Source organism: Ptychodera flava, chromosome 7 (assembly GCF_041260155.1).
Source record: "Ptychodera flava strain L36383 chromosome 7, AS_Pfla_20210202, whole genome shotgun sequence".
NCBI lineage: Eukaryota > Metazoa > Hemichordata > Enteropneusta > Ptychoderidae > Ptychodera > Ptychodera flava.
In genome coordinates this window covers 37,669,395-37,687,454 of record NC_091934.1, presented here as the reverse complement: position 1 = coordinate 37,687,454, position 18,060 = coordinate 37,669,395, and the positions used below count along the sequence as shown (strand labels likewise).

General features: G+C 38.2%; 1 protein-coding gene across 5 annotated transcripts in view; it reads right to left on the bottom strand.

Annotated features, from left to right (window-relative positions):
* LOC139137471 (uncharacterized) overlaps positions 1-18,060 on the bottom strand; it is a 144,654-nt gene that overhangs the window by 72,623 nt on the left and 53,971 nt on the right. The window contains exons 13-23 of one of the 5 annotated variants that reach the window (XR_011553393.1): positions 14,439-14,564; positions 13,364-13,606; positions 12,917-13,086; positions 12,531-12,672; positions 11,691-11,795; positions 10,631-10,764; positions 9,469-9,591; positions 9,067-9,143; positions 8,439-8,479; positions 7,770-7,923; positions 4,930-7,140 (exon numbers count right to left, since the gene is read on the bottom strand). The exons of 1 other annotated variant lie outside the window; for it this stretch is intronic. Coding sequence is in view for 3 of the 4 variants with exons in the window: in XM_070705592.1 (XP_070561693.1) it covers positions 7,114-7,140; positions 7,770-7,975; positions 8,439-8,479; positions 9,067-9,143; positions 9,469-9,591; positions 10,631-10,764; positions 11,691-11,795; positions 12,531-12,672; positions 12,917-13,086; positions 13,364-13,606; positions 14,439-14,564 (1,394 nt within the window). In the remaining variant the exon portion in view is untranslated. Of the gene's footprint in view, positions 1-4,929; positions 7,141-7,769; positions 7,976-8,438; positions 8,480-9,066; positions 9,144-9,468; positions 10,218-10,630; positions 10,765-11,690; positions 11,796-12,530; positions 12,673-12,916; positions 13,087-13,363; positions 13,607-14,438; positions 14,565-18,060 lie in introns of those variants that run through there. 3 more of the 5 variants (XM_070705592.1, XM_070705593.1, XM_070705595.1) reach the window with 3 other exon arrangements.

The following is an 18,060-nucleotide window of genomic DNA, read 5'->3' as shown; positions in this document are numbered from 1 at the left end:
AGAGAAATTGCTTCTAATGTGCTACAGAGGCATTTTTTCACACTTTGCCAGAAAACCATGTTGTCCATAGCTCGTCATCCCCTATACCTTACCTCTCATCCCTGACATTAGCAAACTTTTCGACAAATCTGTCCTTTTCGACCACAAACTAAAAATACTGAACACAATATACAATGTGTACATGGGTGAATGGTTCTTTATTTAGTCAGATATGCATTAAAACTAAGTATACAATAAAATAATAATAATAATAATAATAATAATAATAATAATAATATACTATCATACAATGATAACAATATCCCGCCTGCCCATCAAGAAATGACATTTTTTGGTTGAATAAAAAGTATTCCGATGGTTTTATTTGTCACGTCACTCCACCAAAATATTGCTGAAGCGACATCAGAGACTTCTATCAGTTCTATCTATTTCAGGTTTATACTTCCCCATACACTTCCCGACAGACTTTAGAACGATTCGCAGGCAAACATGACAAATAACAGGATTAGACAGTCTCGCCTCTATTGTCTATGATAACAGCATCTATATAAAAGGCTTTATTTCATGACGTACTTCTGGAAGGTACGTTTTTGACCTAAGGTTATAATTATTGAACATTTTGCCCCGTCATTAGCGTTAAAGCACCCGTTTACTACCACGAGGGGGTCGTGTGTTACCAGAAATACGTAGTTCATTAACATCCACCAATACATCAAAGCTGAAAAGTCACATGACCAAGCAGTCTCTATAGAACTATATCCTTTGACAAATAGTTTTGAAAAACTTCACTCTGGCGTCGAGTCAGTGGACACGAAATATCACGTCACCTGACGCGACACAGAATGAACACGGTTCAGTTAGTACTTTATCTGCGATGATTGTGATAAAACCAGAAGTAAACCACTTCACAAGGAAGTTGTTGGCGACTCCCCAGTTACAAAAATAAAAGGGATGGCCATCAACTAACCCATATATTACCCCCTTGGTAATTATCCGGTGCTAAAAATAGTGATACCTGTGCCCGACTTGAGAGAAACATCCTTGACGGGTTACAATCCGACCGACCATTGTTCAAGTAGACTTTTTCCAAAGCAATATTTCTTGTCAAAGATGAAGGGAAAACCTCCTCATGCTATATATTTTCAGAAAGCAGGGAATCTAAAGTTTAGTATGGTAGCAATAATTTATTCGAAGGATAAGGGTGTATAATTATATTTGGGTAAACCCTTATTTTGGTATAAACGATACAAATTTAAGTAAAAAACCTGATTGATACTACTGTATGAAATTTAATATTACATCTGAAACTAGCGTTTATGTAGAAAAACTACATTTTGTTTTGCATTATCTATTTTCATTCTTAAATAGCAGAGGTTCAAAGACTGACATTCAACAAAAGTAGCTAAAATCATGATAAGCAAAACAGAAATGACTCTTATATAGAACTTAATTGTTTAACAAAATTGCCCTTATGTTTCATGGTATTTAAAGAACATAATGTTAAAATTTTTGCAAAAGAATTTCCCAGTCACGGTGCAGTTAAAGTTTTTTAAACGTTGGAAACGGAAGAGAAAAGAAGCCAGGAAATCGGGTGATTTGCATAAATTTACACTTTATTCTCACCAAACGTATGACTGCTTGTCATTCTAAAAGGTGAAATCAACCAATATTTTACTCTTGGGTTAACAAATAAATAAAACTTTAATAAATCCGTGCGATAAGCGATCTTGAGGAACATACGCTGTGTTAAGTGCAACGCCCTCTTAAAGCTCCGGGCCCTTAGCGACGTAGGGGAAAGAGTGAAAAACATCAGACCTATATTTCAGTCACATCAGAATATCCGAAATGGCAATCTCCCATTCAACAAAAGCTATTCATTTTCCCGCACATACGGAGCTGCTGGTTTTGAATAATTCGACAACAAACCATGACATCCGAAATGCCCGACACGTTGCTTCGGTTTTTAGTGAGGTTGTTTCTTGGTTCAACCCCTTCTTCATCCGTAGATATACCAGATTATCATACATGCTATGCCTGTATTGCCATTCTCCTATTGTTTAGACGGTACTAATATGAACCCGTATTTTAACTAGTGAAAATACGAATTATATTTTCACTGTAACCGAACTACTTACAGCTACGCGTACGCGTGACCTTCGGTGGGATGTTCACATACACGTAAAACTGCTGAGCGAATTAGACTTGTGACACTCCGAAACGTCATTGTGAATGTGATTATGGTCAAAATTTTGTTGTTTGCAGTCAGTTCATGGGCATTGCACTTAGATACAAGTACGGTTGTACCAAAAACACACAAACGAACGAACGCATTGAAAATGTGTGTTTTGCCGACCCGACACCTGTCCCCGTTCACTGCCAGTCCCATACGGTGGTGTTTTCATGTCGTCTGCTCTGCGCTGCCGAAGATTACGATCTCGGTTGACAGAACCGCTATATGAAAAGTTTCCTGTTGACGGGTTTAAGTATCTGAGTGGTGAATTACATCGTTTACAGGCATAGATGAGCCTCAAAAATCCAACCGCACTGAAAATACTCGAGACAGACAAGGTGCGATTTGTACCTGTCAGTGAGGTTCACAGGTCATGACAGTTGTCTGGTGGCACTGGTGCGGGTTTCGGAGACAATGTAAGATACTAGGGAAAGTAAAACTTTTGTTTAGGTTGTTGTGAAAGAAATTTAGTTCTATTTAGGCAAGCCAGTAACGAGAATATACGAGCAGACGATATAAATACCTTTGAAATATTTTATTCGTACAGCAACATAACCATAATCACGAACGAGTTACGACGGTACAGCTTACAGTGTACTCACTTCACGTTTTCCCAAATCCGCTCACAAATTCCTTTCTGAGATGGGAAATTCGGCATATTTGACGACTGAGGACATGTATAATCAGTATAATTCTTGGAGATAAACTGACTGGTACGGCTATTATATCCACTGTGCATTCATAAGCTTCGATGTCGCAGGGTGCCTTCTTTATGCTCTCAGGTGCTCGATCGAGTTTGAAATTGGACGTTGGCGCAGCGCGAGTATTTTGACCCGATTTTGGCCGGCCTAATAACTTTCGAGAAGGGATGAGTTTAGTGTCAAAACACGAAAACACACTCATTTTACACACTCTATTTTTTACGTCCACCGCCATTTCAAGCTAAGATAAATCTTCTTCAAAGTGTGAAAACCTGTGCCGACATCTTAATATTTAAATTGTTCGCTTTAAAAGTGTGCCATAAACCCTCCTTTGAAGTGGAATGGCCCAACAGCGGAATAATATCAAGAAGTGATACGGTTGTCATCACTGCTTAGCAACCAAATTATCAGTACAGCTATGAGCAAGCAAGGTCGATTTCAGATGATTTCGTCGCTATTTTGTCCATAGCTCGTCATCCCCTATACCTCACCTTTCATCCCTGACATTAGCAAACGTTTCGACAAATCTGTCCTATTCGACCAAAAACTAAAAATACTGAAAACAATATGCAATGTGTACATGGGTGAAGGGTTCTTTATTTAGTCAGATATACATTAAAACTAAGTATATAATAATAATAATAATAATAATAATAATAATAATAATAATAATATACTATCATACAATTACAACAATATCCCGCCTGCCCTTCAAGAACTGACATTTTTGGTCGAATAAAAGAGCATTCCGATGGTTTTATTTGTCACGTCATTTCACCAAAATTGCTGAACCGATACCAGAGACTTCTATCAGTTCTATTTATTTCAGGTTTATACTTCCCCATACACTTCCCGACAGACTTTAGAACGATTCGCAGGCAAACATGACAAATAACAGGATTAGACAGTCTCGCCTCTATTGTCTATGATAACAGCATCTATATAAAAAGCTTTTCATGACGTACTTCTGGAAGGTACGTTTTTGACCTAAGGCTATAATTATTGAACATTTTGCCCCGTCATTAGCGCTAAAGCACCCGTTTACTACCACGAGGGGGTCGTGTGTTACCAGAAATACGTAGTTCATTAACATCCACCAATACATCAAAGCTGAAAAGTCACATGACCAAGCAGTCTCTATAGAACTATATCCTTTGACAAATAGCTTTGAAAAACTTCACTCTGGCGTAACATTTTTCGAGTCAGTGGACACGAAATATCACGTCACCTGACGCGACACAGAATGAACACGGTTCAGTTAGTACATTGTCTGCGATTATTGTGTTACACCAGAAGTAAACCACAAGGAAGTTGTTGGCGACTCCTCAATTACAAAAATAAAAGGGATGGCCATCAACTAACCCATATATTACCCCCTTGGTAATTATCCGGTGCTAAAAAATAGTGATATCTGTGCCCGACTTGAGAGAAACATCCTTCACGGGTTACAATCTGACCGACCAAGGTTCAAGTAGCGTGCACTTAACAACAGCTAGACTTTTTCCAAAGCAATATTTCTTGTCAAAGATGAAGGGAAAAGCTCCTCATGCTATATATTTTCAGAAAGCAGGGAATCTAAAGTTTAGTACTGTAGCAATATTTATTCGAAGGATAAGGGTGTATAATTATATTTGGGTAAAACCTTATTTTGGTATAAACGATACAAATTTAAGTAAAAAACCTGATTGATACTACTGTATGAAATTTAATATCACATCTGAAACTAGCGTTTATGTAGAAAAACTACATTTTGTTTTGCATTATCTATTTTCATTCTTAAATGGCAGAGATTGAAAGACTGACACTCAACAAAAGTAACTAAAATCATGATAAGCAAAACAGAAATGACTCTTATATAGAACTTAATTGTTTAACAAAATTGCCCTTATGTTTCATGGTATTTAAAGAACATAATGTTAAAATTTTTACAAAAGAATTTCCCAGTCACGGTGCAGTTAACGTTTTTCAAACGTTGGAAACGGAAGAGAAAAGAAGCCAGCATACATTTACACTTTATTCTCACCCAACTTATGACTGCTTGTCATTCTAAAAGGTGAACCCAACCAATATTTTACTCTTGGGTTAACAAATAAATGAAACTTTAATAAATTCGTGCGATAAGCGATCTTGAGGAACATACGCTGTGTTAAGTGCAAGGCCCTCTTAAAGCTCCGGGCCCTTAGCGACGTAGGAGAAATACTGAAAAACATCAGACCTATATTTCAGTCACATCAGAATATCCAAAATGACAATCTCCCGTTCAACAAAAGCTATTCATTTTCCCGCACACACGGAGCTGCTGGTTTTGAATAATTCGACAACAAACCATGACATCCGAAATGCCCGACACGTTGCTTCGATTTTTAGTGAGGTCGTTTCTTGGTTCAACCCCAAAGTTCCTTCTTCGTCCGTAGATATACCAGACAATCATAAACTGCTAGGTTACGCAACGCTGAGAATGATTGCTTTAAAGAATGCGCCCCGGGGATAAATATTAAGAGTCTCAAATTGTTTAAATACTTTTCTAGTCTACCTATCGTGGGGCTTATTTTAGATCTATTAGAGTAGGAAAATTTTCGACCTTCTTGGTTTTCGAAAATAGAAAATATTATATTTCACACAGAGTTATTAAAGGGGAGCAACAACTAAAAGGAAGGGCATAGAAGGAAAGCGAAGGACAAGGAAGGAAATCATTTTATTACAAACTAAAATCCTGTCATTACTGGCATATCGATCCGAAAGGGTGTGTGTGGATTCTGTGACAGGCCTGTTATTTATCATCACAACACGCGAAGAACTTCATGAAGTAGAAGTTGCGATAGCTGAAACGGAATTTGCTCGTCGACAGAGAAGGAACTATGACTGATTTACCCCGAGCAACTCAATGATGAATGTTTTGAAAATCTCACTCAGTAGCAAAAATGTACCCCTTTCTTTTGGGAGCATGGTCCTGTAATCTGGTGTCAGCTCCTATCAAACGAACGCAGAATGAATAATTGCAATAGGCACGATGTTATAGTTTCTCTGGGAATTTTCAACAAAATATTTCAGATTTCACATCACCTGGCCGTGATTTGCCACTCCAAAATGACAACTTGACCAATTGAATTTAAAGTTGATTCCATTGTCTTAAAATATATGAAAAAGTGGGATATCTTGCATCTTGCTTCTGTTTTACTCAAGATAAATGATTAAAGGCTTGTGCATTATTACGAATTGTTACTGGAAATAAAGGGATCACAAAATGTGGATAGTGTTTTGGGACCAATTATGGTTATCCTCACGAGTGAATTTTTTTCACTAGTCCTGATAGAACACACTAAAGCAAATACTGACAGAATTTTTTATTTATCAGAAATAAGCTACATATAAGAGTGGGAAGTGAAAAAGCTCTACTTCAGTGATAAAAATTCGGTTCATGATGTAATTGAAAAAGGTCACGCGTCTGAGACCGCAGTAGGTATCTTCTCATTGAGAGACTTACACTTTTGCTCAAACTTTCCTCAAGTAATCTTTCAACCATTCAATTTCAAAATAAACGATAAACATTGGGGTTCACCATGCAAATTATTGTACTAGAGAAAGAAATTATACAAGATTTACCGATATTTGAAATTCAAAATGGCTTCCGTCCCTGATAAGAAGAAAAATAAAATTTTCGATTTTTTGAAAAACTACGAAGGAAAAAAGTTTTACACTAAGAGCTATAAAATGAACCCCCAAAAGTGGTAGATCAAGAAAGAATTGTAAAAGTTTGAGAGTCTGAATATCTGTCCCCGAGGCGAATGCTACCTTAAACTTATGATGAAGGTCTTGTGCTTTGTTTGAAATTGCCAGCTCACAGGACAAACAGTAGTAGGGAAATGCTTTCAATGTACGAGTTATTCGTCATAAATGGCAAATGTTCAGAATCTGACTTATTATATAATGATTCACAGAGTAAGAACAACATTACTGTAGTCACTAAAATCGCTTGTTACAAGAATCTTCGTCAAGCTAAAATTGCTGCAACGTTTTTCGGAAACGGAATTCTCTGATCAATATGAACAGCCATTGTCCAATATTAGTTTCGTGATCAAATGCTGAACGTTTACTCTCACCAGCTGCTGTAACAGTGCTAGACAAGATACTCTTCGTCCTTTCTTTCCACATCAGTTTCTTTGAGACAATCAAGATGCAAGTTTAAAAACCGCCCCTCTTGAAAAATCCCTGCCGAACAAAAAGACAAACAAGCCCGGTTTTCATCTGCATTTCAAATCGTCGAGCATAGCCTTTGTAAAGTCTGCGTGATTTGGACCCTCTGATATAAGATACCGCCACGTACCAGGTTGTCCATCAATAAAACAAGAAATTAGCTAAAAGATTCGTTTACCAAACTACACAGTCCCATTTTGAATCCCTTGCAATGCTCCAACTTTCCCAGGCAAATAGCCAGAAATTTTGATCAGAGTCTTTCAGATGTACAGCCACCACATCTCTTGCATGGCGTGACAGCAACATCTCGTAAGACTTGAATTCCTGCGAAGAAATCTGCTTGACTATGATATTGAAGAGGGGTATTAGATGTTACTTTTAATTTAATAAAAGTTTTTATCATTTTTCGTCCGGAAGAAGGTGTTTCTAATTCTTTTCTCTTGGAGAAGAATATGCAAATCATATATTGTGCAGAACAGTAATGGTAAAAATATTATCAAAAGTTACAAGTTTAGTATATCGTCCCTTTCATTTATTGCATCACATCTAAATTCTGTCAAGTTTTGAACGGCTAGACAGCGAGACGATGGCAACATTGATTTTGATGTCGTCTATTTAGTTTCTTGCTATGTCTTTAGGTTTACCTTGTTACAGATTTCAAGTCCAGATATGTTGTTCACGAGACCAGTTGCCGTTGGCCTTTCATCAGGGCTGTTTCTCCAGCAGTGTCGCATCATGCCATAGATGTCGTCTGTGCAGCGGGCAGGCTTGGGCATTCGATATCCCTCGCATAGTTTTCTGCTTAAAAAGTCAGGGTCCAGCGGTTGAAACTCGGGGTAGGGAATATCACCTAAGGGGGTTGAATTGCACGCATCAAATTTTTAAACAGGACGGAAACCCTTACAACTAGACAGACATGTATAAGAAGTGTGGTTCGTGAGCGGCCGATAAGAATACCATTCAGTAGGTTTTAGAGCGACGTGTTATTTGAAAAAGAAAGGACGGCACACTATCCTTGAAATTGCAAATTTGCACCCAAAATTTGTTTTGGCGATGTTAACAGGACGAGTAACACTGCATATTGTGACAGATCAAAGAGCTATTTGTCAGACCAAGTTTAGTAACTCTTTGGACAGCAGAAAGGGAAATTGCCCCTAAGAAGTATCCATTTTCACAAAAAAGCACTAAAGACTTCATTTACTCTGAAGTTGCAGAATAAATCCAGTAGCGCGCCAGAAAAGCATTGGCAAAAATTGAATCTCTGAAAAGCTGCCCCGTGGCACATTCTGTCTTGTATTTCATGCAATACATACCTAGTGTTGCCATCTCCCATAACAACACTCCATACGCCCATCTGTTGAAGGAAGAGGTAAGTCTGTAAAATCTAAGAACATTTTGTTCATGAACTCAGGTTTTGTAAACTGAACATCGTTTACAAGAAAGTGACTGTACGCATGTTCAGGCATGGGTCTGAGACGTTTAACATTTTAGTGTACCTGAGGATCACGTTTTGGGAAGCTCTGATCAAAATGACTTTAAAGTTGGCCATCATACATTTCTTAGCATGGAGAAACGAAATTTCAGCAAACTTTTAGATGTCAACCGAGTTACGTGACTGGCAGAGTATTTTTTTCTCGTGAAAATGACATATGGGAAAAGTAAGATATTTCAACCACTGGACAAAAATTCATTCAAACTTAGTGGTTCTTAAGATACAAAAAAGCTTTAAATCTCGCGTTACAAACACTCATCAATTAAACATTCTTAAATGTTAATATTACTTTCCTTCAAAACCCTAAAACTCCAGCGATTTTTACATTTCACAGATCTTTTCAAACATTAATTCGTTATGTGTTGAGTGATAATAACGCTTTCTGAATACGCAAAATAAATGATTTTAGAAATGTATGTTTTTGGCAGAGAAAGATTCGCAACACTTACATGTCAGATTTATAGGTATAGACTCCAGTTGCTAGTGACTCTGGGGCCATCCAACGAATGGGTACAAGCATCCCTCCCTGTATGGTAAAGAATGAAATATGGGATGCAAAACCACGCTGATATCAAACCAGTACATTATGAATGAGCAGGCAATCCCGTTTAAGAGTTGGACGTGGTCGTCTGAAGAATTCTAATGATAGACTTCATTATCACAAATCATCATCATCATCATTATCATCGTTGTCGTCTTCCCCCCCTCTCTCTCTCTCTCTCTCTCTCTTTCTCTCTCTCTCTCTCTCTCTCTCTCTCTCTCTCTCTCTCTCTCTCTCTCTCTCTCTCTCTCACACACACACACACACACACATATATTACAAGGACGCAGCATCTCTCTCTCTTTTATACCGTTGGATGCCTTTGGTACTGTCCTTTTTGATACACATCTCTTGAAAGACCAAAATCAGCAATTTTGACAACGTTGTCGGACGAGATCAACATATTTCGGGCGGCAATATCCCGGTGAACAACCTTCGGGAAGACATATAGATAAGGGTATTTTCAATAGTTAATCTCCATATATAATCGACACAGCATTGAAACCCCACCTGTTGTATTCCGTGGGAGATTTCATGGCGTTTATGTTATAAAATACAGCTTCATGGTCGACTCGTGTCTAACGTGCCTTTTGTCCAACTCGTCAAAACATATTATATGAATACATTGTCAAATGATGATGACAACTGAATTTTGGTCAAGACAACAATGTATTTGTCAACAGTGGCATTGAATATGGTACACAATATAGAGTGTTGACAAGACTGCTACTTAATATTTTAACATACTTATGGATGAATATAAAAAATATACTTGTCCTTGTTTTCTTGTTTTCTTTTTTTTTAATTTTGCAATCATCCAGCAGGCGTTAGCCAAATTACAGGATGAGGTATGCATAGCCCACTAACCCCCAACGGAGCACCGAGGAGTAAAGTGCCTTGCTCAAGGGCACAACACCGTACTGGAGTCTCGAACTCACCGTCCTCCGACAGTGAGTCCGTTACTCTGGTCCTACCGGGTCTTGAACCGGGTCTCGAACTCACCACCCTCTGACAGTGAGTCCGTTACCCTAACCACAGGGCTACGGTGCCTCCTATTTTCTGCAAAAAAATATTAACAATATTGTCAAACATTACTGTTCTTTCCTCATTAGGTGTATGTTTTAAGCACTGATATTTTCATTACATGAAAATGCATCTGTAATCCCGATTTAAAATTTTGTGTTCAACGTCTATAATATTTCTATAGCACGATTAAAAGCATTAGATGTGTCGTCTGTAGTACACTGTACACGAAGGAACACAGACACCTTGCTCAGTTGTTGGTCTGCTTTATGGATGAGAGTTGTTCGACAATGCCGCGGTGAGGAAAAGTGAGAGCCCGTTTTTTGTGAGCTGATCAGGATTCAGCGTCTGCTGCTGGGGACTAAAATACTTTCTGAACATTTATTGATAAAGTGATACTTCTTACGTATTTTACCAAAGATGTACATAAGCACTGACAAGAAACTTACTTGTTGGTTATGAAGATGTTCAATAGCCTTAACAATTTGTGAAGCGAAAGCCAAAAGACGCCTCACATTTTTGCAATCTTTCAGATAACTAAGTAAATCCATACTCATAAGCTCGATAATAATGCCACACAGATCTGAAAGGACAAGTATTTATGTTAAAAAACAGAATCGCATTTGTCCTCTGCAACAAGTGATTACGACGTAGCCAATAATGTTCGATATAAAAAATATGATCAATCCATATATCCATCCTACCAACCGTCCGTCCGACAACAAATTTACGTTCATGCATGCATGCATGCATAATTACATGCTTGCATACATACATACATACATACATACATAGTCTCATGCATTCATATATACACATACCCACACATACATACATGCATGCATGCCTACCTACCTACCTTCATACCTACCTACCTACCTACCTACCTACCTACCTACCTACCTACCTACCTACCTACCTACCTACCTACCTACCTACCTACCTACCTACCTACCTACCTACCTACCTACCTACCTACCTACCTACCTACCTACATACATACATACATACATACATACATACATACATACATACATACATACATACATACATACATACATACATACATACATACATACATACAATATCTCTCTTCGACAAATGATCACTGATGGCATCGGTGACATTGGGCCTTAGTTAGTGACCACTACCTATCTGACTTACAGATTGATATATGGCGGGTGCCACATGTGGGGCAGGATGCGCTTACTATTTTCGAAACACCTGACATCACTTCTAGGTCTTTTGGCCAGAGGTCCATATATCTTTCTTTCATGGATTTGACTTTGTTTGTACCGTCTATTTACTGTCTGTTCTGTGCTGTTTTGTGTCTATGTTTACAACTATTGTCTTACAAATTTTGACCTAGTGTTATTGGATTATGGATTGGTATGATTGCGATTATTATACATACATACATACATACATACATACATACAATGATGTACACGTGTGTGTACATGCAAGGTTATTTATCGATGTTTATAAAGCTACAGTAAATACACCTACCTTGATCATGGATAACAGCAATAAGCTGAATGACATTTGGGTGACCTTTTAGTCTACGCAGAAGTTGAACCTCGTGGATAAATTGATGCCAGTATTCAGCTTCATCTAGATACAGTTAAAAAAAGTAAATTCAAACCAACTCAACCAGATATTCTCTGTAGCACTTTTCAAAGGGTCGTCGATGAATAAATATGCACAAGGAAACTTTTCCATGTACTGCTGAGCGGAAAGGAAACTCAATTCTGTTGAACCCGTTTAGTGCTTTTTCAAGTATTGAAGAACGGAAAGGAAGCTTAACGCTGACCAAATACCCAATAGCATCTGATTTCATTATTAACAATTGTCTTTCATGACTATTCATATATTTTGTGAAGACGATACATGCCTTCTCTGCATGTGGACGCTATGAGTAAGTATCAACTACCAATACCAAACTTAACGATAGCAGACGAACGTGTGTGAGGAAGGTACCTGACAAAACATTCATAGCTGACAATAATTAACTGCCTCATTTCGCTGTATACCTATTAGTTCGAGGAAATAATCCCCAATCAATAGTTCAGGTGTGGATACGATAGCGTGACATTAAGCTAAAACGTCCTTACATCTAAAACAATTCACAAAATTGCCAAATAATCTTCAAAAAATTAGTAATTGGAAATGATAGCGAAAAGTCACTCATCCCATTGATTAAATTGCTCTCTGCGGCCTAGAGACACTGACCGCCATCTGAAGGGCTTCGATTTGAGCGCCACTTCTGACCGGCCTGGCTTCGGGTGACATTACTGTCTGAGTGGATCACTAATCAATGAAACTGTTAATGCAATGGATTCACCAAACCTTTAATTTGCTTTACGGCCACCAGCATTGTGCCTCCTCCATTCACAAGAGTCATGAGTGCCTTGTACACCTTAGCAAATGTCCCTTCGCCAAGAATTTCACACATCTGCAGGTCACTTTTGTTAATTTTTTTCACGTCAGGCTGCCAAACAGAAAATAATGATAGATGTCCTTGTATTAATTTTGAAGCAAAGTAGTAGCAAATGTCTCAGTTACAGGCGGACATAAAAATGGAAACAACATAGCCGTCTAGCGGCCATATTGGATTGTATCGCAGAAGACAACGACGTGCATATATTAGATAGAGCTAGATTTAAAATTTGAAAGCGATTAGAAATGTCGTAAGAAAGGGGCAAAATAATTCTCAAAACGAAATTTAACCTCACCGGTAGATTCTTTTGCCAGAGATCGTCATCGATACGGAAGTATCTGTGTATTCTATGTCTTGATTTTCTACGCTTGATACCCCACCAGGACATTGTAGCAGCAACCATGATTAGCGCACAGCAGAAAGCGACCGATCCAATTACGGTAACGATAGAGTTACTTGATATGCCTGTAGTCGATGTTACAAACAAAACACAATACTTTTAGCACAATCATGAATAAATGAATGACATGGATTTAAATAAGATAATGGCCACAGATCATATGCAATCAGTTAGAGTTTAATATAAAACATGTTATAAACCATTTTACTTTCAACGTCATATCAGTATAAGAAGCAATGTATACGTGACAAAATATTTGCTTTGCATTGTCAGACGGACACAGAAAAGAGCCTGGTTGAAAAATGCAATTTTAAACTGGCACAATTCATTGAAACTTCTCACCTTTGACCGTTACCGTAAAAGTACACGCGTTGCTGTTATTCCAGTGATCAAACACAGATACAGTAACCTTGGTAGTGCCAACAGGGAAGAATTCACCCGATCTGTGGGTGGCTTGGATACTTTTTATGCCGTCGTTATCAGATGCTCTTATTGGTAACCAGGTGACATTTGCGGTGTTTGCAGCTCCGTGAACCAGCTTTGTTACGTTAGGTGGACAGTTATGAATGAACGGATGGAGGATGTCTGTTCGTGACACGTGAAAGACATCATCGTCAGTACTTAAAACACGACAAGTTGGCTACACTAGGATGGCAGTAGTTTGTGCAATTTGCTAGAAGCCTTGAAAAATAAAGCTGTCCAGAATATGGGAAAAAACTTTACGTTGGACGTAAACAACGTTATTGGCATGCATTTCATTAAAGCAACAATATTTCCGGCTGTTTGGTTCATCCGTCCTGATATTAAATCGATGCAGGCCAGGCGGCTTTATTCTGACACAAATCCCAGATTCACAGGAACATGTTACGCATTTACACTTCTTTATAGACAAACTCTAACTTTTCTATGACGCACGCAACATGCGGCAGGTACAGGATGCCAAGTTCACCCACGATCTACGCGACTGTATTCCAAAGTATATAGCTTCAATTTCGCGATCATTTCACTTTATTCTTTTCTCTCCTGTATATTCGAAAAAACAGATTTGTAGCAAGTCTAACTTATATTTAGTCTTCCTGTGAATTCATTTCTTCACAGTTCATAAAAGTCAACTTGGTGGTATGCTATGAATCAACAGTAAAACAGTAAAATGGAGAGGAAACAGTGCTATTAATCAATAGTGTAGGCCCTAGTGTAGGCACAATGATTATTGTAAATGTGACACACTCCAGGTCATGAACAATCACGCAAGGTATTCTGAACTGCATCATGGTGTTTATGCACTATATTTGAAAAAGAAAGCAACTCAAATGCCTCTAGAAAAACTTTTACTCGATTAACAGGTTCCTGTTTAACTTAATGTGTCCGGGCAACATATATTTGGATGCAATCTTCGGAAATGTCACAATTTAATTACCCCTGTCGCATTTAGCTCCTGTCCAGCCTCTCTCACACTGGCATCCACCAGATTGTGTACACATGTCGGAATGGACACAGTCGCACTTCTTATTGCAATGTCTTCCCCAAACGTTGTCCTCGCAACCTGTGGGGATGATGCAACAAAAAATTTTACCGGATGACATTCATCATTAAGGGTTGCTCGATTTAGGACAAGATTCTTCCAGCTCCTACTATTCTTTAGCTTTGAGGGCTAATTAAAAACTACTTTGAAGATAACACATTCCACCATCTTGTTTTCACGCAAAGGAAGGGGGTTTGCTGCGACCACAGTTCTGCTGAGACTGACTTAATTGGACTTCGCATTGAATTGTGGGTAAGTTAGTTCGAATTCAGTATGGCGGATACAGTGCAAGTGTGCGGAATCCCAAGGAAGTGAATATTGCCAAATTTCGGCACATGTAACGTTTCTAGGCCGGCCATACTGGAGCAATAAACATTTGAAGGTATTTGTGATTGTCGAGGATCATTTATTTGACGCCAGATTGTTTCCTTTGTTTCTTTCTGGCTGCTTGTCTGAAATCGATGTCTGACCTTTCTTTTTTTTCCAAGTAAACGGCGACCTGCGGCCGCCCGCCTGGGAACGACTATCCAAGCGATGTTACGATAACCTGTGGGCAGCCATAGCCTCTCGGTATCATGCTAGTCAACATGTAGGCCTAGGCCTACACTAATATCATGTTCGGCGATTCTTTTACTGAATAATCAAGTCGTATACAGACATTCTACATAATAAATACAATTATTATCCCAGAGCTCAGTGCAGACACGTGAGAAGTCTCATACAGAATCCCACATGCCCGCGAAAACCGTACGAAAAAGTGTAGGGCGCCGCCAGCGGCGGTACTAAAGTATTTGAAATGCAGAAGTATGAATTTGCCAATATCAAAAAATAATTCCAGGCTAAGTAGAAGCGGCGATTCCGATGAACAATTAATTTTTTCTTTCTGGCCTTATTGAAATTTGCGACGAGAAAGTCGCGCAGGCACTGTTACGAGTCCCTCCACGTAAATTCAAAGCCAAAAGCATTGTGTAGAATTAGGGAGCCGTCATTATTTATGGCCTGGGGGGGGGGTCGGAGGAATCTGAGGGGGGGTTTCACTCAAAAAATCGAAAGCTACAAGGGGGGGGGTTGCTCAAAAGTGGAGAACAAGAAGGGGGGGCTACTCAATTTTGTTGATATGTACTAAAGCATTTAGTGAAGTTATGAATTAATACAACAATAATAGTAAAGAACAGCAATATGTATGCTTGAGATATATATGTTCATACCCGGTATACACACACACACATATAATATATATATATATATATATATATATATATATATATATATATATATATATATATATATATATATATATATATATATATATATATATATATATATATATGTTCACACCCGGTATACACACACATAATATATATATATATATATATATATATATATATATATATATCATAATACAGGTAGTTTCAAGTAGAAACTAAAATCTCATTACACTATTTGTTTCACGTTATTATGATCTTCAGAAGAGATAGATCAGCTATTCGACGTGTCAAGCCTTATGTTAGAGGCTAGTACTGAGTACATTTTTTCAGTATTTCCTGATTAAAGATTGATATACTTGCCTGATCATTAATGAGAAACGTCTGCTTTCTATTTTCTACATTGTATAGGTTACCGATAGGGGAAAATGTGTAAAGCAAGCTAATTCTGATTCTATAAATTTTAAAACCAGTTGAATGCCTTGAAAACAAACCCATCTTTTATTGCAGGAAAATAATAATAAATAATAAATGTGAATAAATGTATGTCTGTCGCTATTTTTTCGTTTTCAAAAAAAGTAATCTTCATTGAAATCAGTGAACTGGAATATAAGTTTTGGAATACTGTCTCAGATTTCTGTTCCTTTGAGTTTTTTATACAAAAACAATCTGAAAAAATACTCCCCAAGTGCCACCAAATAACACCATTTTAATCTCTATTTTTCAAAAGCTCCAACGGCAGGACCCCTGACCTCCCCCCGTTGCGCGGTCGCTTGCGGTGCTTTTGCACCACATCTTCCCCCTCTTGTAACAAAAATCCTACGGAGAAGACTGCATTTCATCAGAGCACTGGATACAGACTTGTACATCAGCCCCTGTCACAGCAATGGAACCTCTTTCCAACACATACCTGTACCACAGGGTTTAATCAGGGTCTGTCGCCACGGCAATCCATTTCGCTGTATAGATATTTAACTTTCCCATGGGGGGGGGGTCACTCAAAATTTCTGTAGCAGAGAGGGGGGGTTACTCAAACACGTCATGGTTGGCAGGGGGGTACTCGAAATTTTGGAGTTTCTAAACCAATTCCTCCGACCCCCCGGCCGTAAATAATGACGGCTCCATAAAGTTTAACATTTTGTCTCAAATCTTAATCTGTCATTCATTTTTCGGTACAGTGCCCACTTGACGGTAACTACCTTCAAGCCTCCATCGTCTACCAAGCAACAGTCACACGCTCAGACAACGACACCTCCGAAACTTACGTTGGGCCAACGACTTCAAGACAAGATACAGAAGCCACATTACATCATTTCGACATGTACGCTCCAGAAACTCCAACGACCTCAGTAAACACATTTGGACACTGAAGGACAACAACCTCATGGAAGGTCCTAGCCAAAGCCAAGCCATATGACGGTACGAACAAGCGGTGAAACCTTTGTTTAAAAAAAAATTATTATCATCCGCCATCCAGAATGTTCCGTGCTCCATAAAAGAATGAACTTGTGTCATCATGCCGTCACAGAAGCAAGACACTGTTATGCAATAACTAGTAACTCCCAAATACATCCAACGAAGTAAGTCAGTCCTCTCCGTAAACATGAATATTCATAGCAGCAGCAATATATTGTTATGCAACAACTGTCAATCTCAACCAAAATTCCACCACCTGTGTAACCAGCGATGTTTAGCCCATGTAGATTCACTCCAGTCTAGTCTCCTGATGAGTGAGTCTCGCGACTCACGAAATAACGTTTTAGAGATGAAATTGTAAAATCAATTCTCATATATATATATATATATATATATATATATATATATATATATATATATAGCAAAAGTGTCATACCTATCTGTCTTTATGTGTGGAACATTATACCTATCTGTCTTTATGTGTGGAACATTATACCTATCTGAGTGAAGGAAAATATCAGCCAGTATGGTAGTACTAGTAATGTACTGGTATAACTGGAAGACCATCAACAATAGAGCAATTAATATTCCAAGATCTTTATCCAAAGTGATTGTCAAATCAACAGGGAACTGTTAAAACATTGGACTTTAACCGAGTGAGGTTGAATGATAAACTGTCGTCTGATTGGTTTCATGACAGGTCCTGACACAGTAGCATCTGTTGTCCTTAGTAAGATGAATTTTGAAGCTTTGTTGAGAGATTTGTTGCTTGTAAAACAGTATAGAGTTGAAGTTTACAAGAAGGAAGGTGCAAGCAAAACAAATGAATGGGTTTTTTTTTACTTTTCATATGGAAAAAATGAACAAAGCATGTAACTCTCTGTGAAACACTTTTC